General features: G+C 36.0%; 1 protein-coding gene across 2 annotated transcripts in view; it reads right to left on the reverse strand.

The window, feature by feature from the left end:
* Positions 1–820: 820 nt before the first annotated feature.
* EFL1 (elongation factor like GTPase 1) overlaps positions 821–25,300 on the reverse strand; it is an 80,593-nt gene continuing 56,113 nt past the window's right edge. The window contains exons 15-18 of one of the 2 annotated variants that reach the window (XM_074155425.1): positions 19,150–19,841; positions 18,838–19,098; positions 14,002–14,186; positions 821–1,374 (exon numbers count right to left, since the gene is read on the reverse strand). In XM_074155425.1, the coding sequence (XP_074011526.1) occupies positions 1,186–1,374; positions 14,002–14,186; positions 18,838–19,098; positions 19,150–19,841 (1,327 nt within the window). In that variant the 3' untranslated portion in view covers positions 821–1,185. Of the gene's footprint in view, positions 1,375–14,001; positions 14,187–18,837; positions 19,842–25,300 lie in introns of both variants that reach the window. The other variant, XM_074155424.1, reaches the window with a different exon arrangement.

The following is a 25,300-nucleotide window of genomic DNA, read 5'->3' on the forward strand; positions in this document are numbered from 1 at the left end:
AATGGTTATATTCTGGCAAGAAAAAGACAATCCGTCTGCATGGGTATTTGAAACAGAACTCATTTCAATTAGCAAAGACAAAAGGTAGGAGAAAGTCAGCTGGCACAAGATTTAAAGACTTATTTCCCATTCATCTAACTAAATACAGAAGCTCTTTCAAGGACACCTATCTATTCATTCTTAGCCTTCTAGAATTCTTGTCCTCTTGTCCTCTCCGTTTACAAACCTAAGCAGTCAAATGAGAAGATAATTCATGCATCATGTTTCTCCTCTTCTATCCAAGGTTTCCATTTTTCTTAACTAAAACTTATGCCCTCTGAGGACTTTTTTTCCTGTTAGTCTTGGTCTGAATCATTTTGGAGCCTCCTGCATCCCAGACACCTGCAAACAGCAAGACATTTTGTACATTTTTGCAAGTGCTCCCCTTCACCAACAAATTTCTGCAAGAGTCTGTAAACACTCACACAGGATTGGCAGAGGTAGCTGTGTGCCTAATTCAGAGATGGCAGCTCTGATTATCCTAATCATATGAACTTTTTAATAAGATGTGTTCTAAGGAGGGGGAAAAAAGACTAATCTTGCTTGGTTTGCAGTGCTTAGTCTTCCAGATGTGCTATTTCTGCCCTCTGATTTAAAGAAGATACATTACTGATTCAGATGAATGTTTACATGAGGTACAGAGTAAAATAAATAGTTTAGAAACTCCTAATAGGCTTACATCTATTTGCATGTAGGTAACTATGCAAAGTACTGGTGATTAACAAATACATTACAGAAATTAAAATAAATTTTAAAAAACAGAGTCAAAACCATTAAGGATCTAAATTCAGTGCATAGTTTATTTGCAACAAACCAGCTAACCAGCTCTAACTGTAATTACATGTGATAAATCAGAAAGAAACAAATTAAATTAGGAGTTCCTAATCCTGTGATAGAAAGTTCAATAGGGCAGTAAATTTTAAAAATTGAGACCAAATGCAATGAATATACCCATATTTTATTTAAATATTTTCTCTGTATAAAAGCTGGAAAGGCCTAAGTTTATTAAAACATAAGCCACAGACATTATAGCATGTAAGAAAAGTGGTGTCAAAGAACAAAGTCCAGATGAAATTTTGAATCTGCTGCATAGAAAATAATACACCCGCACTTAGCTGAGTCAGGAGAGAAAGGAAGCAGACACAGCTACTTATTTCTACTGAGAGTTCTTTGCTTTTCAGCATGCTCCACAATTTTTTCTTCTACATAAAGTCCCTTTCGCTTTCTTACTGCATTCATGTACTTGCGGGCCTGGTTCTCCGAGTCTGCCTTTTCACCAAAGTGCAAATATTCTTCCTCAGTGGTTGGTACCCAGAATGGGTCACTTGAAATGATCTATAAAGAAAAAAACCAAAACAAAACAGTAAAGTAGTACAAAGGTTTATTAGTACATTTCAGGTAATCAATCTCTGAAGTAGAGCAATATGAAAGTAGAGCAGATAGAGTTTTCTGGAAAGCCTGCAATTAGCTATTTAAGCAGAAAACAAGAGTTAAGATATACTATGTAGCCTTAAGAAGCCCACAATAGCTTTTCAAATTCAGTTGCATTTATCTGCACACAAATTTTTTTTAAAGCAAATTTAAGTGCCACTCACCAAACAATGCCAAATAATGTTCAGAAAATCCTCAGTTTTCAAGATGGAATTCCTTATTTAGAACATTATCTAACTATGATTTTATCAGAACTTATAAGAACTGAGGGTTTCTGCTCATTTCTGTGGCCTGTGTTCTTCAATCCCTTTGAGTTGGGCAGATGGTTTAAAAAAATCATTGTTTCTGGTGCTAACGTATTTAGTAGAGCTGTTCTTGCAGCTTAGTATCTCAGGGGCCCTCCTCTAAAAGAGATTTCACATCTAACATGATCAGAGAATAACTGGATGTGTCTTTATCCCCAGTTCATCCTATATACCCCATACTTCTCAGACTACCATAGAGCGTATGCCAAAGATGTAGTTATCTTACAAAGTCTTTAAAAGCTTTCCTCGTTTCATCCTGCACAGCAAAGCTACAACACCTTTAATTCTCCAAGAAAGTCTGAAGAGATATTTACTCTCTACCTTTGGACTACGTAATTTTACACAAATTCTAGGCTTAATGCTTAACTAGCTAGACAAAGATAATTTATGCCATTACTGCTAGTGACTCTCATATTACTTTAAGAAGTTTTAGGTTTCCAAGTAAACGTTTTAAGACCTAAAGAAAAAGGATGACCTCCTTTCAATTCTAAGCTCCTCAGAATCCACCTCAGTTCTACTCATATGCTAATCTGTTGCAGGCATCAGAAATTACTCCTAAGTAATTAAAAGTGATCATCAAGTCTTAAGATCATATAACCTATAGGTGTAACCAAATCTGGGAAATTCTCCCTGGTGAACTGATGTCTGGGTGACCAACCAGAACTGTATAAGGTTATAGTCCCAAGATTTAACTTTCCTTCCCATTAGTGGACAATTAACCATAAACCAGAGTAAAACACACTGAAGTTAATAAGCATTAATAACAAGATCACCATCCAAGAATGCTAAACACGAGCATTAGGAAGGGATAAAATTGTCCATAGTATGTTACTCGGGTTCTGTTGCAAAATTCAAAAATACTTATTTCACTTAAATGATTGTAGATTTCCTCACCAGATGTAGTTACAGGTAATATATTTTTACTAGAAAAAACCCAGAGGTAATACTGTATCCATTTCTTAAACAAAATCCTCATGGAAAAAAAGTGTGGAGAAGTATTATTTAGTGTAAGAATTGTGATAGTTATGGCAATAATTGAGGACATAACTCTGTAATCATTTCTGAAATATAACATTAGCACTAACATTAATGACTGACAAGGAGAGACCAAACTTCTCTAAACTACTAATTTTAGCTTATAAACCTTTTCTAGTGTTATAAATTTTTTCTTCTGACAAACACTTTTAATTGTCATATTATATTTCAAACCAAGCTAAATTTCTTAAAGCTTACTTAAGTTGTCCAAGCTAGCAAGAACAGGAATTTTAAAATGATGGCTTAAGATGGACAATTTTCCCCAAAAACGTCAACAGCTGTAAAGTCCTAATTTAATACCTCATGTTAAATAACACCTAACACAATCAAACTAATCACTCTTTATGGGGAGTTAGGAAAATTACTATGGCAGAAGATGGCTATTAGGTAACATCATAGGTTCAACCCTGCAAAATAGTAAGCCCATAAACCAACAAAAATAGTTCTACTTTGTTACAGTTAACTAAATATATAGTCCTGATAAATTAAGTGGAATATTACTCATGTGCTGAAAGTGACATTCAATCTCAATTATTTAGTAAATGACTATGCATAGGGTTGTCTGGCTGAAAACCAAAAGCAAGCAGAGCTCAGAAATAAACTATGAAACCCAGCTTTCCAAACATTTCTACGTCTATATTTAACATTGAAAAATCTGCCTGAGTCATATCCATTCTGATTTCTTGTACAGGGCCTTATAGCCAATGCCTAAAAACATAAAGGTGATCCCTTGACAGCTTACATCAATAAAAAAGAATGGTTCCCCTTCTTGGAGAGCTTGACAGTTTTATCATTATTTCATGCACTAGAAATAAAGAAAAGGGGCAGTGAAGACTGCTCGTGTTTTCCCAACATTTGGGCAAAAATTACATATTGACCTGATGAAGTTGCAGTGATGTTAATACTGAACATCTTAATGATGGAAAAGCACCAGGGACTTCCCCATTCGCCATCTGCCTGAAGAGCTGAACAAACAAAAATTTCAAAGTCCAAGAACATATGAGTAAGAAAAGGTGATTCATGCTCTGTGGATTTGCTCCAGACTATACTGCTGAGGGAGACTATACAGCTACAAACAATGATAACTTAAAAGGCTGTTACTATCCCCTTTGATGAAGTTTCTTTTTTCACATTAGCAAGAGATCTGACACCCAGAAGTTATGCCCAGAGAGAAACTGTGAAACAGTGATTCCTGAAGAATGAATACAACAAAGGAGTCCAAAAGTATACAAAACTGAACTTAAGAGATCTAATCTACCTGTAAATATTTAGATACTGTAGTGATGGATGCTTAAGAAAATCCCCAGGTTTGACAGACTGGCTTTTTTAATGATTTATGAAAGACTTGTTCTATTAATGTTAACTGAAGTTTTGTACTGAGTACTTCTTCCACTGATAATAATTCTTTATGCTTCAGCAGGTATCTGTAGCTCTCAGGAAAGCCGACGTAATAGGAGGCTCAAAAGTATGTACTATTTAGCATTTAGTAGCCAGCAAGGGTAAACCTGCAAGCGGGGCTACAGAATCCTGGGTGACCCATGTACCGCTACGTGATGCACAGCAGGACTGTAAAGAGACATAAATTTCAAAAGCCACATCAGTACCCGCAGGAGCTAGTTTTGGTTCTCAACCTGTTTAAATAATTCAGGCACTAAATACTGCTTCTAGAGCAAGTTATGGTGGCATTTGAGAATTTCTGTTAGAGGACCATGCCTATCTGAATGGTGCAGACGCACTGCAAAAGATGAGGTTAATTAGAACATACTATTTGCATTACCACACCATGGTGAGTAATGAGAAAGAAGAAGCCGACCTACTGAGTCAGCTGGAACTTGGGGCATCAGCTGTGCATCTCCTTTAAGAAGTCAGCAAATAGCCATGTTAATGTAACCCTAAGATAACCATACAGAGGTGTTACTGACACCGTGATACACAAAAAAGCAGGACGTTTTCTTTTTCCAATTCTGTAAGTGAAGGTGAGGGCACAGATGAGACTGTCCCTCTTCTATTCACATCGTATTAATGGATCAAAGCAGATGAACATAGCAGGTGGCATCCATCATTCCCCATCCTCTGTTAACACAGTTCAAGCCAGCAAAAGGAAAAAAACGTTTCCATATAATGCTCCGAAAGCATTGTCATCAATTTGCTTACAATGGTAGCTGTCAGAATGGTGGGTCTGGGTTTCCTGGAATCGGAGCTGAGAAGCTTTTTAGCCCCTGAGCTATTGTTTGTGTTCATGGGAACCACATAGGCATGACTCTAAAATCTGTGACAGAAACTCAGTTTTTGTTTGGATAGAGTCCTAGATGATTAATTAGATTCTAAATGGACCAGTACTTCTGGAATATGATGTATGCATGTAATAGCATGGATTGTGGAATCCTGACAGATCCACAGGATCAAAGCAGAAAAGAATCCCAAAACATTATTTATTCTATGTTCATGTCAGTTTTCATTTAAAATTGTTTAAAAGTTTCTATTTTTCAGTACAAAACACTATTTTTCAGGATAAAACTGAAATATACAGCCTAAGACTCATTTTTAAAACAGAAACGCGATAGCATCTTAACAGTGCTTTTCCAAAACGTTACACTCCTAAAAAAAAATTTTAATTGAAACAGAACTGGAAAATCAAAATATCATGCCTTTCACAGCTGAAAATCTTTAAGTGACTCAAGCAATTCAGTTAAGATTCTATCAACGGCCTTTGCCTTTCTCTCATTCCGCCTGTGTGCCACGTGTCTGGGAACCATTGAGCACTGGCAACAAGCAAATTATCACAGCCAAAGTGTTCCTATCTCAAGTATAACAGACAAAAGATGTCAAGAGGAACCAACATTAAGAAAAAGACACTGTAAAACCAACGACATGATGGTATTGTTAGCATTATGGTAAAGTGTATTTTAAAACGCCACCATATTGTGCGTGATCTGACAACTAGAAAACATAGCTTATCTTTTCTTCAGGAACTTTTGCTAGCACTTGCAAATTTTTCTTTATAACAGCATAAACCAGCCACTTGCCTATGCTTATTTATTATTCAACACCAGAATAATCTGATTGGGACAATATCGACCTAAGCTGCAAACAGCCTAGAATGAACCCATGATTACTCCTCCAAAGCGTGCACGACATACAAAAGTCTTGGGTGACAGAATTTGTTTATATAAGACTATAGGCAAATCACTAGAATTCCATTATACTTAAAAGAAAAGAAAAAAAAAATATTAAATACATGCTGAAGAGCATGTTCCATAGCTCACTGCAGAACTACAAATCCACTCAAGGTATAAATAAAGCAGTGTTTATAATGAGGTCAGCTGGGATTAGGTACTTCAAAAGAAGTCAACAGGTTACTTCAAGTACTCTAAGTGCAACGATATTCTTGAGAAAAAGAGATCATTCTAAAGCAAGATGTTTCATTAAATATCACAAGTATTCAAACCAACACACCCAAACAATGAAGTCTCATAAGACTTGTTTAGTAACAGTGTGCAGAGTAGCATGGGCAAAACAGCTGTCATTTTCTTTTAGCCTAACAACCTACACATTAATTATTCAAACAATAAATGCCTGTACCTTTATCAGAGACATAATCTGAATATCTGTAATAATTAATCCATACAAATACAAATACTATGAGTGTACTACGTTAATAGTGAAAGACAATACAGCGTATACAAAATTCTGCAAATTATTTTGTCAGCTAATCAAACTTTTCAGTAAGATTTGAGTTAAAAAGGATCACTTCCAATTCAAGCGGACTTGGAATTTTAAGCCTTAATTTGAGGATGATTTATGATTTGCATTTCAGTGGCACCCAGATGGCTCCAATAGTGATCTGGGTCCCATTGTCTAGTGTATTTCACAAAATGATGGTATGAAACAGTCTCTGCCTAAGGCAGCTTAATTATGCAAAACAAGGTTGAGAAGCATCAAAAGCAAACAGAAGGGATCTGCCTAGTTCATTCCGAAGGTCAGGCAGATCTGGGAACACAGCTATGTTCCTAGGAGCATTTCCCCTACTGGTCCTTACTGCCTGATGAGGACAGAAAATTCCTTTCGAGCCAAATATCATCACTGTGGAAAATGCTTTAGTTGGACCATGAATAGAAAGAGCAGTTGTACACTGTCCAATGAAGATTTTAAGACCAGCAAGCAACATCATGGCCCTTGTGAACTGCTAATAAGAAATCCCAAGAACCACTAAATTCAGTGTGATTGGGCACTACCACAGTCAGCCCTTAGCATGCCAGGAAAAACATTAAGCCAGAAGCTGTTTTTCAAAAAAAAATTTTCAAAAGAACTATTACGCACAATTTCAAAGATGATACAGGTTTCAGTGTATCAGAACCCTTTCTACCTTAGAAAAATTGATGCTAAGAAAGATACTTCAAGAACATTCACAGTTCAAATGGTGTCCATCACTTAGTAGTGACATAGACTATGCAACTAAAAGCTGATATGCATGTCTTAGAAGTCCAAAGCAGCCCTGTCAAATGGAAATTACCAATACCTTTCAGGTAAAATGACAGAACTTTGCAGAGTTTTATGTAAAATGTGACCTTGAAAAACTGTTATCTGCTGGGTTTTTGCTAATACGCTGGGTGATGCTGTAAAAGTGCATCTGCACTGAGCATCACCAAACAGTGCAAGGCCATTTGGATACTGGCAGTGTACTTCCAGAATAGAGAACACCAGGCAGGGTACCCAGTAAGGCTGAGGTCAGGTGGACTGGGGCGGGCTCTAAACAGTTCCTCATACATTTTTCATGCATGGGGCATGGAGATGACAATCTCAAATGTGGACAGAGGCTGATTTCTTGACTACACTCCTTCTGAGACCTCAGATCCAAAAAGACCCATTATCCCAGTAAGTAACCCCTTCCTTGAGTATCACACACAGCGTAATGCAGAGGTACCCAAGTGACTGCCTAATTCCTGTATTTAGCCCCAGCAGCTATGGGGTCAGGAAAGCAGTGCTGGCAGTGCACTGCCACCTAACACACTGTGCTAGTGCCGGTATGGACAGGTAGCTTTTCAAGTCATTCCTTATTTCCAAATGAAAGAAAAATATAGATCCTAGAGTGCTGTTGCAAGATGACATCTGGCAACTTCAAAAGCAATCTCCACATCAACAGTTGCTTTCCATCAACCCCAGTTAAAACGCAGTGATGCTGGTATATGACATGGAGCTGCCACAACTTGCAACATACAGCAGCCTGAACACAATTTCCGAAGTTATTTCTGTACTACAGTGGGGAAAATACTGTCACTCAGCAACATACAATTGAAGAAAAGGTAAACACTTATCACTAGTTTTGCCATTCTGCTTTCAAAGCAGCCAGGATCTCAGCCTGTCCTTGAAAGAAACTACAATTTAAAATCTCAAGGAAAGATTCTACAAGTTTGTCTCTTTTCTTGGTTCTCGTTTAATCAACTATGGAGTCTTACTGGTTTTATTCAGTGAAAAACCCTTTCGTAACAGGTATCTTATTCCTGTGTAAGCCTTTCCAAGCCCTAGATGCTTCCTATTCAGAAAGGAAGAGAATATTCTCTCTGCAGATTCAGCGTCCCCATTATGCTGCAACCATTCCATCACAGCGGAAAGCTGGTATTACCCCCTTTCCTGCTCAGGAGTCCTGAGTGACTGTGGGAAGTGCTGAGCACCTGAAACTTTTCCACAAAACATCATGCTGGGCATGAGGATTAAGCAGCAGAGGGTGGGAGGAGAGATATCTGCAATATGCTAAAGAATTTTACAGAAGCACCTACACATAAATGTTCTCAAACTAAAAAAAAAAGTCACAATTATTTTGTTAAAACACAAAGTTTCACATTGTACCAAATACTTTGTATACCAGCTTGCCTATTTTATAAATAGCTAACCTCTATACCACATCCTGAAAGAAAAAAAACCCAACTGATTTTCAGCCTTCCTTTTTACCAATTATTTGATTACCTTGTAGTCAAATCTTGGCTTCACAGAATGCTGCCACTTTGCATCACTATAGATCAACTTATGTATCAAATAAACACAATATATCTTCTTCTCAGGATTATTATATATACTTTTATACAGGCATTTAAAAGAAAGTGTGAAAACAGATTGCTCTTTTCATAACTAACTTGAAAAAATCTCCCAAATTTATTTCTTTCTGTATTCCTGAGAAGTATTTTCTCTCAACAGCTCTTGATTGTAAATTATAAGGTTTTGTAAAAATACAATATTAAAAAAAAAAGAGAGAGCAAGTGAGAAATGGAAGCTATAAATCCAACAGAAAAGTTCACTTATTTTGTATCCATAAGCCATCTCGCAAAAGCTTAAAAAATAAAAAAAAATATCAGACTCATAACTTTCCATTTTCTTTCAGAGGCAGGAGGTTTAAGGGGATATGGAATAACTTGTAGTCAAACTTTAGACGTTTAATCTACACAGATCTATTAGGAGTGTAGGTTGCCTACAAAGTAAAACAAGCACCCAGAAGTATTTCATAATTCAGAGATCCCAATCACAATATATAAAGGAAATGGCCAAGGCCTTAAAATGCCTGAGGTCAGGTATGAGAACTCCTCTTCCAATAAATATTGTAATAATGAAAATTTACACATTTAGTTATAAAATAAACTCATACAAGTTTATTTTGGTTCAAGAGCATCATCCTTGTTTGTGTCTCAACCAGTGACAGCTGAACATTAGCCTTGACTTCAGTCAGTAGCTACAAACTAGAATTGGAAAGAAAAAAGTAGAAGCGTGGCTCTATTGTTACATTTTTTCCTATTAATTAAAAAACAGGTATTGCAAAGGAAAATTAAAGCCACAGCACTACCACTTTTATTTACTATTTCAATTAGCTTCACATGTCCTGGCCAATACAATGAGGTCTTCATATTTGAAAGATTCTATGTTACTCCTAAATTCATTTACACGCCTAAACTGTCACTGACACGATGTATGTAAAGTTACAGTTCAAACCTAGTATAGATTCACAGATTAATCTCAGAGTCTCTTTCATCACTGTAGTCTGCTTCCCATTTAATGCAGGCCTAACGCTCATCCAGCGACTTTGATACTAAGCTGTCATCTTCTGAGTTGTAAAGTGACTTACAATTTGGAAGGAATGACTTAAAATTCAGAATATAAAATGTCCGGATTCAGAATGGCTCATATTCTTACCACTTATTACATACGGTTGTTCTCTTACCTTTCTCCAGATCCCTAAAGCACATTCTAGAAACCGTTCTTAGAAAGGATATTAAAAAAGAACTCAGATTGAACATGTGTTTACAGTACGCCCATGCCCCCTTTCTCCCCTCCCCCCAGAAAAAAGCCTGTTTAATAGCCAATCATAATGCAATTTAAAAGATGCGAGTTAACAGGAACACTATTCATTTCACATTTACAAGTCGATATGTTTAACAATTTCCGCACTTGCTGAGAATTCAATCAGCATCTGAATAGAACCACATGCATTATTTTTTTTACTATAACACAGACTTCCCAAATGGGATTAGAGCTCCATTATTCTAAGCATTGTGCAATCACAAATATCTTCTTGTTCAAAGAACCTTATGATTAAGGTAAAATGACATGACTGAGTGTAAAATGTAGCCGCAAAGAATCACGAGAGAAAAAAGGAAACAGGCTCAGGAAAAAACGTAACACTAATTGAAGGTGTATTATTAATTCAAGGATAAAAATAATACAAGGAGTTAATAATTATCCCAAAGTTATATATTTTAAACTAAGAATTCAGAAGACAGTCTGGATTGAAATCTAAGAAAATAAGGCCAAGTAAACCCAATACACTTAACATTTGCCTAGGGATATCATAAAGGAAAATACTTGACTACTTTTAAAATTAATTTGTTTTAACCGGGACCAAACTGAAAGCTCCCACTAACAGTTATTTGATGTCATCTTCTACAGGCAGCAATAAATTATATAAGCATGACAGAAGAAATGAATGAATAAGGAGTATCTGACAAGATAGTCCTCAATACATTCCCTGGGGCTGAAGTAATCTGAACTACACAAAATACATTCAATAACCGGAGAAAAAAATGGTAATTTCATTTCCACAGAGACCAAAATGGCTCCATTAAATGCAGGCTCTATCATTGACCTTCCTGTGTTTATTGTTCTTATATTTCATTAATGTGATTTGTAGACTATAAAAAAATTAATTTACACCTCCTTTCTTTAAACACTCTTTATGCATGTGATTTCCATGAGATCAAGTGTTTAGAAGTTTAAAAATACCCAAAAATGTCTATTTCACTATCTGTAAAATGGGGATAACAACACGTTAGAAGCAACGTGTATAGAGAAACACACATCCCAGGTACTCAGCTAATGAGCCAAGCACACTGAGAAAACACCACTAACAGAATTAATTCAGAATGGAATCTGAAGTCATGGAAGGGTTTGGATAGTATGCAAGTAAAGCAGCAACCATACACTTGTTAACTCAGGAAATGTTAAAAAAAACCCAAGTAGCTACCACACTCCCTTTCCATCTTTAGCACTAAGAAAAAAATAGGATAAAATTACACAGACAGAGTTCACATCATATTATCTTTAACAATGATATATTAAATAATTGGGATTCAAATAAAATGCTGGTGGTTATCATGTATGTACATATACCATCATAATTCATCAGTGACAGCACTGTCAAAGTCAAGCCTAAAACTCAATAAAACCCTGTAAGGTGTTTTATTTATTTGGGGGTTTTCTTTTGTTTTTATCAGAATACAGAGAGAAAAAGAAACAGAGAAAAGCTCTACAAATTTCTCATGTGATCTGAAACACAAAACCATTTTTTCTGCATTCTCTGTCATACTGCCACTAGAGATTCTGAAAATCGTATTTATTTAGCAATTCTGCTGATGATTTGAGAGTAGAACGCACTCCCTCTGCCATCGTTGCACAGAGCCAACATTGCTAGTAGCTTAGTAAAAGGCTTATTTTGTCACAAAAATATGTGAGCATGACTTTCAATGTGACAAAAAAACAAGTCTCCCCAATGACAGACTTGCCAGGTGGAAAGGTGACTGGCTTACACAATCATTTTTCTTCTACCACCACTACATTTTAACATACTAGCTGTAATTATAATCTCTCCTGAGGGTCAATTTTAGAAAACGTTGCCAGTTGTTCAAATCTCCCTCTCCTATGCATATCTATAATTATGTGTGAACATTTTCTTATGTGAAGTTCATAACATCTGACAAAGTGATCATATATACCAAGTTTTGGGGATAGAAGGGAAGGTCAGAGAGGCAAGGGGTTTATGTTTTTGCTTAGTATTGGAATACAGTAGCTACAAATCCTAAAGAATCTGGCACAAAAGAATAGTAGGCTGGAATTAATGTCCTTCTTACTGATATTCCTTTAGAGCATTGATATCGGAGGCTGTTCAGACAAAAGACCAGTTAAGCCACAAAACCTCACCAGCTGCAATTCAGATGAGAGCATCCAAAACTGACAACACTACTGTACGCAATACTGCCAACACTCAGTGGTGTGAGGTACCTCATCTGTTACTGGCTTACACCTAGATCCCTGCACTCAAAAAGTTGTTGCTTTATCTAGATTTTTATGCATACACCATCTATGGAGGGTTGCTTTCTTCTTTTTTAAATTTTTCATTCAGGGAGTGCTCTGTTTTTCCCTTCCATGGTTCTCTGTGAAGTCAGACTTAGTTACAAGAAGATTAAATGAATCAGCATTAAAATTGAGGGAGGAGAGATAAGTCCCCAGTCCACTGCATTTTCTAACACCAGTAAGGTACCATTGCCAAAGAAGACATAATGTGCTTTTCCAAGTGTACTCTTCCAAGGATTCTCAACTGCACATGACTCAACCGGTTTGCAGAGATCCTCCTTTTCCATTAGTATCCACATAAAATTCCTGAGGCGATTACAACAATTACTAACAAAGAAATACTGCTAGTTAAGTATTTAACAGCTACTATCTAATAGACAATTTAGCTACAGGAAATGAGGAAGAATTCACACCACGTGAAAAGCCAGCACATACTTCGGAGAGAAACAGTTGTAAATGGACCATAGCTGGCAACTGCATGGAGTATTACTGACCTCAAAAATCTGTAGCTGTTTGTACTCAGAGACTTGACATTTGAGGTCACAAAATAAATCAGAAGATGATACAAAAACAAACAAAAAAAGACTTTGTAATCCATTTACAAAACTTTCTATGGTCCTAACACTAAGTAAAAGAACACCTCACTAAAAAACAAAACAAAGAAAAAAACAAAACAACAAAACAAACAGAAAAACCTAGGCTTTAGCTATTTTAAAAATTTAACGTGAAAAGCTTATACCCACTGACTCTTGCCCTTGAACCCATTTTTAGCTCCTTCAGTGGAGTCTTCTGAGGAGCCCTACAATGCAGGGTTGTTTGTATTGAAGAAGGAACTCTGATTTACAGCTTTTTGTATTTCTCCTTGAAGTTCTACTGTCCACATCATAGCAATAGAATACAGTGCACTCTCAGTTGACGACACTCCTTACCAGATTTCCCACTTTTATATTTCCTTTACACCTTCACTTTCACCTCTTCATTTCTTTATGTGACAAAGATGACCAAAGGGAATGATTTTGAGGACCTCCACTTACTGTCATAAGACTTAATTTTGGAAGAATTAAATCTATTCCCTTTGCCTTTAAGTCTGAAAATATATGTTGACTTGGAATATATAAGGACAAAAAAATACCTACATGTCTGCTCTCCCCTAAAAGGTTAACTTTCATATGCATTAGATTTGTTGTTAAATTTTCCATTAGTGGTAGGTTAGATTTTTATGTTTTGGTTTTGTTTTTTTTTTTTCTTCTCCCAAACAAGCTTACCAGAGAACTCATTAAAAAAGGCATATAAAATTCAGCAAAACACATTTGAGAACAATCAGTTTCCTTTGTGAAGGACTTACTTTCTGTTGAAATAAAAAAGCATCCCATCTAAACAAAATATAAATACATTTCTGAACAGCAGACCTATAAAAGCCAGTAAGACCATTATAAAGCTACTTTTTTTCCTCTTCATTTCGAAAAGGAGATAGTCAAATGTCTTGACCAAAACTTAACCTTTTCCGCTTATTATTCCAGTCTGCCACATCTACAGGAAATAGATCACCAAAACAGATGGAGTGAATAGATATTTTTACCTCCCAGTGGCTGAACACCAGCTGCGGACTGGCCAGGCCACTAGTTCTCTTCCTGATTTCATCAGCAAAACCAAAGCTTTCTGCTACTGGCAGGACGGCCTTAATAATAAACACATCCGTCCCCTCTTTCATCTCCTCTTGTAACACTCTGCCTTCTCTTTTGGACAAGACAGCATACACACGACCTGCAAAGACATAATTTTGATGAGCTTACCAATATTTTTATGTTCTGCATCATGAAGAGAAAAATATAAATATTTATGTCAGCATTAAGTAAAATACATAACTTTTTTTGCTAAAATTCTTCCCTGTAAATGCATCAACTAAGTGGACCAAATAAATTCAAACAAACAATAAATTCTGCCAGTACAATGTGCAGATCCATATGAGTAACACTTAATAAATTAGTACTACTGTTTGGATCTAGATAGTGCTTGCACTAGGTGCATTTTATACAATCATACGGCTATTTTTTAAATGGCAGCTTGCCAGATTATGTACCTAACTTGCTTTATTTCTGACAACCAAATATTCAAGAAACATTACTATGAAATATTACTGTATTTCATGAATCATATCTTAGCTACCTTTAGAAGTTTATTTGGATCACCATATCCCTAATATGGTACTTGTCCCAGATACCGCAGTGTTATTCTAATCAAAGATAACTTGTTTATCTGAACTATTACACATTTATTAAGTTTAATGTGTTCAATTAGTTTTTTTAATTAATTCAGGCTTAAGTCATGGACAATTTTTATTTTTCTTTCCCAAATTAATATTCAATCCATTGAAATACAGTGTATATATCATGAAAATAGCTGTAAAAACACCCATGTTTGACTTTACAGTAGGCATTAAGTTAATTTTTAAAAATGTTTTTGCAAACTTAGGGGCTAAGTATTCCACAGACAAAAACTAGCAAATACATTTGTATTGATCAAGATAATAAAAACACAAGAAAACTTATGCACTAAAAAAAATGTTTTAGGAATGCGTTCATTTACAAATGTGTATAGTTAGTAAGTATTAGATGTACTAATAAACTTTAAAAGTACCTTGTAGTGCAGAACAAGTTTATATGCATTTCTAAGAGGTTCAAATATTTTATAGTAGATTGCATTAAAAAACATGAATGCATACTGCCACCTTTTAAACATCTGGGCAAAACTGACTCTTACTGGAAAAATTAGAAATATACATTACTTCATAATACATGTCACCTATTCTGACCTGAAAGAAAGATATCATTAAAGACTATAACCACTTATACTGATTTGCATATATACTGTAAGCTTTTTGTGGGATACAGAGGAAATGTTAGAGTAAGTTTATTTGCCTTTATTTTTTAAATACAGAATCTGGTTCTTGTTCAGGAAATTCAGCACGCACACAGCTAGTATAGTTAAATATTCCTGTCAGATGCAGGTAATGGAGCACCAGTTCAGCACAAATTATTTCAGAGTTTAGAGTTCTCTAATAAAATGTGGGTTGAAGTGTTCTTTCTACTGACAATTTTATCTGCTCGTGCCCTTACCAGGACATCCTCATTGTTCTTCTGACTGAACTTCACCTTTACTACGCACAATAATCTTCTTATTGCTCATGAGGAAACTGAGGAAATACTATTATGTTCTATATTTAAAATCACAAAAAGATTAAGGCATTCTGCAGATAAGTCACTGAGTTTGCCATGCATTTGCCTTTGTTAACATAACTAAGCAATTTCAAGGCTATGGAAATTTCACTGAGTCCAGAAAATTCTCAGATATGAAAAGGTCGTATCTCAGCAGAGCTCACAATTCACTAACTACTTTAAAATGCAAGCTTAAACACACACATTGCAAAAGAGCATCACATCATAGTCACTATACATATACTATGTATGTATCACACAGTATATATTAAAGCCATTTGTTAAAGCAAGTAAGTTCAAAACCATTTTATAGGTTATGAATGTTATAATTCAAACTATTTATTTTACTAATTGCTTTAAGTAGGACTTAGAAAACTTTGCACGCATACTGATGAAATAAGTAAGGTAACATTTATCACAAAGCACTTTAGATGCACATATTTTATGGCCACAATTCACTGAAGATTATTCTTCGAAAACATAAAAGCCAGAACACAATTTATAGCTTACTAAATGGTTTCTAGCTACATGCATTTCATCCAAGCGGTCTGGAATATTGTCTCAGTTAACGCTATCACAAAGAAGTTGTAGAAGGTCTTCAGTTTCACCCTTATGGGCAGACTGCAGTACACTGAGGATAAACCGGTTCTACCTCTACACTAATTAGCTGAATGGATTTAGCAGCATCAATCACCAAGAAATACTGTAAGATCTTCCTATTCAAAGTAGTTAAAACAGTTATTTTGAAAATATGATATTACTTCAAAACCAGCTTCAATGTACTGCAATATACAGAGTAAGTCTGTGCGTAACAGGTTCACTTCGAAGTATTAAGTCCAGCTCCTTAAAATATTAAAGTCCAGTTCATCACTTTACTAAGGGATACTTCAGTACATCAAGTGAAAATGCTAAACAATTTTGGTATTCCCTGTGTACTGAAAAAAAATGAAGCTTCACACTAGAAAGAAATACTGTGGAAGGACAACAGGACCACCGTATGCAAGAGCCTCAGGCTCCCCATAAACTTAGCTAACAGGGACGAAGAAGCTGCTCTTCTCTTTTGGATTCTGCATGTTTCCACATACACAGCTGAGCCAGAGACAATACTATGAACTGATGTGAAGTGCCCCCTAAAATGCTGTGATCTAAAATTTTAATAACTTCATTTAAAAAAAAAAAAAAAAAAAAAAAAAAAAGAGACATGAGAATTGCTATCAAAATCTGAAATCAAAAGCTACAACAGAGTCTGGCAAAGTCCTTTCCCAACTTTCCCCGACATTAGTAAAATGAAGACAGTCTAGCTTCCAGTCTCTAGAACACAAGAGAGAAGGGAAGAAGAGCTCAAAAGGTAGGAATATCAACAGGCAAAAGCCAGTAATAACAAAATGTGATGCTAGTTCAGAACATTCTTCTGCTTTCGAGAGTTTACACAGAACTTCCACAGAGCAGGAGTGTGTAAGAATGGATTTTTCTAGTGAACTAACTGTAGGAAGTTGATGCTCAGAGCATAACCTACTGGGAAACATGGGGTGTGCAGGAGCCAAGTGGAAACCCAATGCCCATTACACTGGACACGTATAACCTTGCAACACAAGTTACAGAAGCCAGTTGTTTGTCACGTGTCAACTGCCAAGTCTTAATGGACAGCATGCATACTCTTCACTCGCCCTAACGAGGATAAAATTTATTAGCTTAAACTTCCCTAATAAAAAATAAACCCATGAATTTGTAATTAACTAAGTGCATGTCCATGGTTATTACCACACAACTCACATTCATTAGACTGGACTAAGTTGCTTGCATGTCTGAGTCCTAAATTACACTTATTATATATATATGCATTAGAAAGCCATGTTTCCATTTGGTTTTATGGCACAATTGATGAGCCGATGCATGTTAATTACACCAGTATAAACAATCATGCTTTTTTGGTAGCAGGCTTTTCAAAAACAGCAATTTATGGGTTTTGAAAATTGCTATCTTGCTTATAGTTTGACAAGAGATTCAGAGTATTGTGCTAATGTGCTCCTGGAACAGTAACGTATAACACTACAAAATCTAATTTTGATAGGTATTCTTACATGTTAAAAAAAATTAAATCTAGTTTAAAAATACAGAAGTTCTGTGTCATAGTAAGTTGTAGTTTAAGGTAACGTGATAATAAGCTGACTGCAGGACACCTTTTCCCAGGCCTGCTAAAGAATTCCTCCAGAAAAGAACAGGATCATGCACCTGTACAAAACAATTGCTCATTCAAAGGCATTTCTTTTCACTACATACAGTTGTAAATTCTGCTCTTCAGACCAATTTGTTTCTGTATTACTGCTATCATTATGCTTGTGTGCACAACAGCTGAGATTTTTACAATGAATAACCAAATCTTTAATTATTGTATGTGGGATATACTATAATTTTTCATGAGTAGTATAGTCAAAATAAATTTGCTGACAGATGAAATGCAACGGAAGTCAGTTTTAAAGAAGATCTTGGTGCGTTGGATCAGCTTCAGTCTGCAAGCAACTCCCATGGAAAACTCCAAATGTCAGGGTAAGTTAAGAGGTGATGTAAGTAGGTCATAAAAACAAATTTAAGTAGGTGCAAGTGGTAAGGTAATAGAAGTGACACAAATTTGGTATGCAGTGGGGTTTGCAAAGTGAGCAACTTGCAGAAGGATACAAATGCTACTGAGAAAAAAAGTCTACCAACTGGACTGTGACAATAATTTAAGATTCTCTGGTTTTTCTGATTTTACTTCTATATTGATTATTGTATTAACTTAAAACATCTTGAAATGGCATTAAGACTCTGCATTCACGTTACAAGCAGGATAGGTTTCTTCATCTCTTCATGGAACGAATGCTCAATTATGAAGCACAACATCGGTATTTGCATTTACTGACGTAGATATTATAAAAAAAAAAATCATAAAAAGAAAACAGTTTGTAACTTGCACTTCCAAAAAAGCATAGCACTGCTATTTATGCATATGTTTCAGATAAACAATAAGAATGCTAAATTTACATTTAGAATAGCATAAATACTACAGTCATCAGAGAGTCATTGTACAAATCTACTAGAGAACTATAAAAAACTGCTGACAAAGCTTGTAATTAAGTTATACTTTCTGATTCAGTCTAATTTATAAAATCTCACCTTGGAACTCAGAAAGCAAATTCTTGACAAAAGTTTCTCTGTCTTACCTAAAACTTCCGCAGTAGCCATAATTTCACACGTGTACATGGCTGCCATAAGCCTCTGTGGTTTTGCTTGCAAAGCGTAACGACAGGCCTCCTTCATGGTGGCAATCAGTTGTCCAGAGAAGGGACCATAACAATCTGCAAGTAAAACTTCTCCTTTGTGTTTACTAATTTTCTCAGGTGATTTTGGAACACTTTGACTACTATCCTGGTGTTCATTCGCACTGCAAACTTCATCAGTACAACTGCTTGTTAGAGCAGTGTCTTCATTTTGTTTATGTTCTATGGCATCACATTCCCCTGAATCCTGACTACCAGTTGACAGCATCTCTCCAACTTTATTCATTTCCCATTTTTCCACTGTAAAACAAACACCCATGAGGGGTTCCTCACACATGGGTCCTGAAAGTGTAGCCAGCTGAAATCCACTTACTATGCTGTTGTCAAAGTCTCTGTATTTACTTACTTCTTTCACAGTGTTCCCAAGGCACTGCCACACAGACCTTTTGTAGCCCTCAAAATTATATAGCAAAATATTAGGCCCACACTTCCGAGGTCCAAATGACCAGATCTGATCAACAGCATTTCTCCACTTTCTTCCCTGCAGATTTTGCTCCAACTTTTGTTTGAATTCCTTGATCCTATCAAGAGTCTTCTGATTTATCTCATGGTTTTTTTTATCTTCATTCAGAGATGTGTTGAGTTGCTCCATAGTTCTAATTAAGTCACTGTTTTCTTCAAGAAGTCGAGTTACCTCCTCAGGAAGGGGCACTGCTCTTACACTGAGAGTAGCTTGTTTATTTGGGGTAGATATTGTAACAAGCCCATCTGAATCGACCTGAATTCCTTCAGGAACTTTATTTTGGTCCTCTTTTGCTTGGTGTATGACAGCAACTTTCTGCTGTTTGCCGATTTCTTCATTCACCATATCAACTTTTGGAGGTCTTGTTATTGTTTCTCGGAATGGTATAATAGGTGCCGATACACTAATCTGTACCTTTGCAAACCTATAAAATAAAGTTTAAAAATTAGTTTAAAATTACGAAAATACTTTTAAACTTGGGGGGAGGGAGGTAGGACAACGGCTTTTACACGGAACAGATGCTCATGAATAAATCTGCAATACAGATTATGAGATAATGCACTTCAAACTCAAACTCTTAAAAACGTTATGCACTTCAAAACAGAAGCATTGTCTCTTATGTCTTCAGAAATATTTGGAAAGGAACTGAAGAAAATAAAAGAGAAAGCATTGCTGTGGCTCTGTGTAAATCACCAGTTCACCCACATCTTGGAAACTACATGCTGTTGTTTTCTCCCCTCAAATAAGATATGAAAGAACTAGAAGAAAATGAGAATAAGGACAATCAAAGGTATGAAAGTACAAGTAGCCTTCAGATGTTTCAAGGATATAATAGAGGTCTACAAAATCATCAAGGGCATGGGGAAGTCTGACGGGGATTAACTGACAAATCAAACTACTACAGGGCCTTGAACTGTCCCCGAACTGAAAACCATGAAGGCCCAGGAAAGCAGTATGGTTACCCTGCTTTTACTCTTCCCCAGACATGTGCTCAAGGCCACACTGCTCGAGATAACGATACCGAGCAAGACGGGTGCCCTGTTTGAACCAGTATGGCTGTTCTTAAACTGAGATGGGTTCAGATCAAGTACTCTGGGGCTCGGAGCACTTGGAAAGCTGACACTCCCATTTTCTCCACGCACAGCGGATTCCAGTCTGCACACAATACTGTGCTGCCCATGTGCATGAAGCCAGCACTGCAGCACAGAAGCACAGCAGCACAGAAGGAGGATTAATGTGGGAGAAAAAAAAGTCCCCTGGCAACTTCATATTGTAATTAGCTAGTGGAAACCTTAGCCACTATTCTACTTGCAAGCCTAAAGGATCGTTCATAATCGTGATCTTGTAACAAACGTAAATACACAAAGCACTATTCTGAAGGTAGAAGTCAATGACTGCCTACGTTGGAATGCCTTCAAGTTGGCTTGAGGAAGGGAACAGATTTCAAGTGAAATAGCTGAGTATAGGGGACACGTTCATTATAGAATTATGCCAGATAATTATTTCATGTATAGACCTGCCATTAGTAGCAGCCTTCTCTGCTATAAAGCAAAACACAGTCCCCCTCCCTCATACATCTCACGTAGCTCTATACTGTACAGTAACTTCAATGAAAATTAAGTGGTAATTTTTTAAAAATAAAGTTACTTTTGTGAGTACAGCTTTATACAAAACATAAGCAGAAGAAACTATGGGAGATAATTAAAATAAATTGACCGTTAACTACAGACAAAAAATTAAACCATCAATTCCACACCAGAAAGCCCTATTATTTCAGGTCATTAAACACTTCTCAGTTTGTTAGAAGAGTTTATATTGGAAAAGTCTCAAAGATAATAAAATTTCCTCACAGAAGAAAGCAAACAAACTTTTAATGCTGTGGATGAATCTTACTTTTGCTCTAATGAAAAAAAGGTAAATTCAGTCTTTGCCTTTAAAGGACCACAGAAAGCAATGGGGTACAAGACAGTAGGTAAAGATTCTGGTGTTTTTCCACACTAAAAGATGGGGGGGGGGGGGGGGGGAGGGGAATCTTACCAATGCAGTTCAGTCTGTTAAATATAACTTATAGTCTGCTTTGTGAGCGTACTAGCAATTTTTAAAGGAACTACTTTGGGTCAGGAGTTGAAAGGTACAACCTAAAAAGCTTCCTTTTTTCCTTTTAAACTAAGTTGGGAAACACCCTACACAGTGAAGAAAACCTGTGTTAGAAACAAAAATCTTTAGAAAAAGCTAAGTACAGCAGACCACAATTCAACAGAATGACAGAAGCTTCAACAATATTGTAATATTGGTATTTATAACAGCAATAAAGTGTGATTATTAAGGAATTGGTATATTTTTTTCACAGCAACGCTATTAACCAACAATTTTTTTCAGGTTAGTTCGTATTTATTAATTGTCTCGAAGTCAGTACTCTGCAGGAAAACCTTCACTACACTTTAAAGGGTACTTCACAAGACGAGGAAAATTAATTACTAGTGATTAAAATGCTCTAAGAGTATAAGCTTCACATCTGAGTATGCCAATGTGTTATTTTACCACCCAGCTAGGAAGTGTCAGATTTGTTAGCTCTTTCATATATTTAATAAACATCTCTATATTTATTCATAAAGGATCACTTGTTTTATCTTCAAGTACAACTTCATGACTTCAAAATGTCCTGTATGGTATTTTTCTGTTTACTGTAATCACAGGAGCTGAAAATTGCCAATGGCACCATGGCAAAACCCTGTTTTTCTAAGAACTGTGAAATGGATGTTTATTAAGTGCACATAATCAGCATCTTGTTCAAATACATTCAGGATTTGACTCAGCTGAAGATACTGGCATGTTGAAAGCTTCCCATCAGATCTGAAAAATAGCCTGTATTTTTCACCTCATCTGAAGATGAAAAACAATAGTCTCAGAGCAAAATCTACCAGGACACAACTTGTTTGGAAGTGAAAGGCTCATACACCACTGCTAAATGGTAATCCTGTGTCTTCAAAGATTTGCAACAGCTTTTTCTACTTATATAATTTATAAAAATTATACTCTACTGATTTTTATCTGACTGCTACAATTATAACCTGTGGTATAGCAAGCTAGCACCAGATCAATGGAGCATGGGATTTAGTTTATCTTTTGGGTATGAAGGTATAAAAACAATGTTTGACACTACCAACTGAATTAGGCTCTGTTTTAAAAACACGTAGAGAAAACAAGACCAAAATTGGAATGACCTGCTTCTAAGGCCCAGGTGTTATTTCCCTTTATTTATACAACATTCCTGCTAATTAATGTTTATAGAGAACTACATTAATATACAAATAGAAAGTTAGTTTTTGGATAAGGATAAGTCACTGATCCCTGTAAAGGAGATGCAGTTAGATTTTCATGCTGCTATAGTTTACAATCAAAACCAAAATTAATGAAAATTATGTTCCAGGATGCATGATTTAAAAGATGAATTAATTACATGACTGCATGGACATCTGCGAAGCTAATACAATGCATCCAAGGAATACTCATACTTCTATCTCATTTTAAAGCTGAAATATTTTGCTGTAATCAGTTTTAGAATAGCCACCATTCTGCATCAAGCCTCAGCTCTAATTAATAGTACCTACAGCTGAAAGCTAGTACCTGCAATAAAAAAAACCTACAACTGCTGCCACCTGAAATCCTAAGTATTTATACCCAAGCAAACACAGCTTAAAGTAATTTATCAGTCTTAATCTATAGAATTTGAGCCTTGAGAAACAACCAATGGTTCTGTCTATTGCACTGCAGACTACATGGACCCAGGTGTTCTAAAGCAAGTTACTTGAGATATTTCAAAAGTCTACAAAGATTAACATTATCTCTGTTTCTCTGTGATTAGTAATCTTGCTATTCGAAAAACCCCTTTTATTAAACTTTGCACTAAACCTTCACATGAGGTAGAATTCCTTGCTTCAAAAATTGTTCTAAACTAGATTATTTCAGAAGCTATTAGTCTAAACTCCAACAAAAGTGCAATTAAAAAAAAAACCTCAAGCTAGGATTGTGCCTGCATCTTTCTTGTAACTAAGCATGAATAAAAACTGCCAAGTGTCATGACACAGGAACTGGAACTGAAGCACTCAGGCAACCAGCATGAAGTTAACAGAAAAAGTTTTTGGTTTCATGATCTAAAGCAAGAAAAAAAGAAGAATGATTTATTACATTTATGTGACAGACTCAAAAGTTCAGAGTTGTGTATCCTTCTTAACCACTCATGAGCAAGTTCATTAAATGACAACAAAAGGACTAACCAAAATTTCCTAAGTTCTGGTAGACTTTGGCAGAGTGATTAAAGTTGCAGAGAAAAAGCAAATGTAATTGTAAACTTTAATTCCATGGGACTCAAACCAGGAGATCTATCTACCCTTTTTGCAGTTTTTCCACACACTTGTATTATACTAATAAAAACAAACAAAACTCCCCCCACTACTGTTACCACCATCTTCCTTCTCTTTGTTTCTCATTCTGAACAGGGTAATTTAATCCCCTCCTGCTTAGTATTTGCAATACTCTTTGGACAGAAAGTTCTAAAAATTTCCATTGTAAAATGCAGAAAATAAAATGTTCAGAGTTAAAAGGTCCAATTTATTACTCTGTTAAAAAAGAACTAATTAGAAAGAAAAAAATAAAAATAAATTTAGGGAAATTAAACAGAACATCCATATTTAATCATTTAGATAAACATGGATTAGTCTGTTCTTTTATTTGTTTCCACGTCTCTTCAAATCTTTGACAACAAGTATCACTTGAACATAATTTACTAAATACACACTGGGAAGCTAAAATTAAATATGTGCCTTTGGAAAAGTTTGATTAAAATCTTGACAAAGACAATTCAGTGTAGTTTCAACTCAGCAGAACCTCCTCATTTTCTGTAATTACTCCAAAAATATCAACTCTTCAAAACCCGGTTGATACAATTATGATAGATGCTAAGATCAGAATCCTGCCCCACTACTTCAAGTGTGACATGCATTTTGAATAAACTTTCTCAATATTTGGGGGGAAAAACTTGTAGGTCATATTTTTAGGGTATTATACGCTGCCCTGATCCCTAGCAGACAATTTACTATTCCAAACTACGTGCACTCAGAACAAGCTAAACATTTGTACAGAAACACACATATAGCTAATATAATTAACGTTTCAGACCACATCTTTTCCCCTTCACACTTTAATAGTTGGCTGAAGTAATTTACCACTGTCAGAATTCACATAGAATCCACAAGGAATGGTGCAAGACAGGGATCCCGTTCTTCACTTTTCCTTCCACAAACTAGGGAAAGAAGGAAGGGACAATTCTTGTCTCACGAGCTAGTATGTGAGGGATGGCAGCTAAGGTATGTCAAGCCCTCAGAGACAGCTAGAAGGAGCAGGAGCTGATGAATACACTTGCTCCCAACTCCTTGTGGGAGCTGGTACCCAAGTGAGAAAAAAGGCAACATGAACCATATGCGAAGTCCAGGTTGAACAATGGTGGAAGCCCTGCTGGTCTGTGCCCTCAGGTGTTTCTTGTTTCTGCTTACGATGCTACAAGCGCAGAGCATTTATGTGCTTTGGTAGTTTGAAACACTGACAACATTTTCTTGAGGAATACAAAAAAGGGACACAAATTGGTGACTCTTGAAGTTTACAGTTCTTTTAACAAAAGCCAAATTAGATGACAAATCAGAAAAATATATGGACTACTACTAGCTGCTCACCATAATCCTATTTCCCCATCACACAGATATGATTTTACTAAATTCTTTTTTAGATTTTGACCAACAACAATAATAAAGGCATTTACACATCTTGCTATGCAAACTGCAGCTGAAGACAGGCACAAACAGTTTTGCTCTATTTAAGACCTTACAT

This window comes from Numenius arquata, chromosome 11 (genome assembly GCF_964106895.1).
Source record: "Numenius arquata chromosome 11, bNumArq3.hap1.1, whole genome shotgun sequence".
Classification (NCBI taxonomy): Eukaryota; Metazoa; Chordata; class Aves; order Charadriiformes; family Scolopacidae; genus Numenius; species Numenius arquata.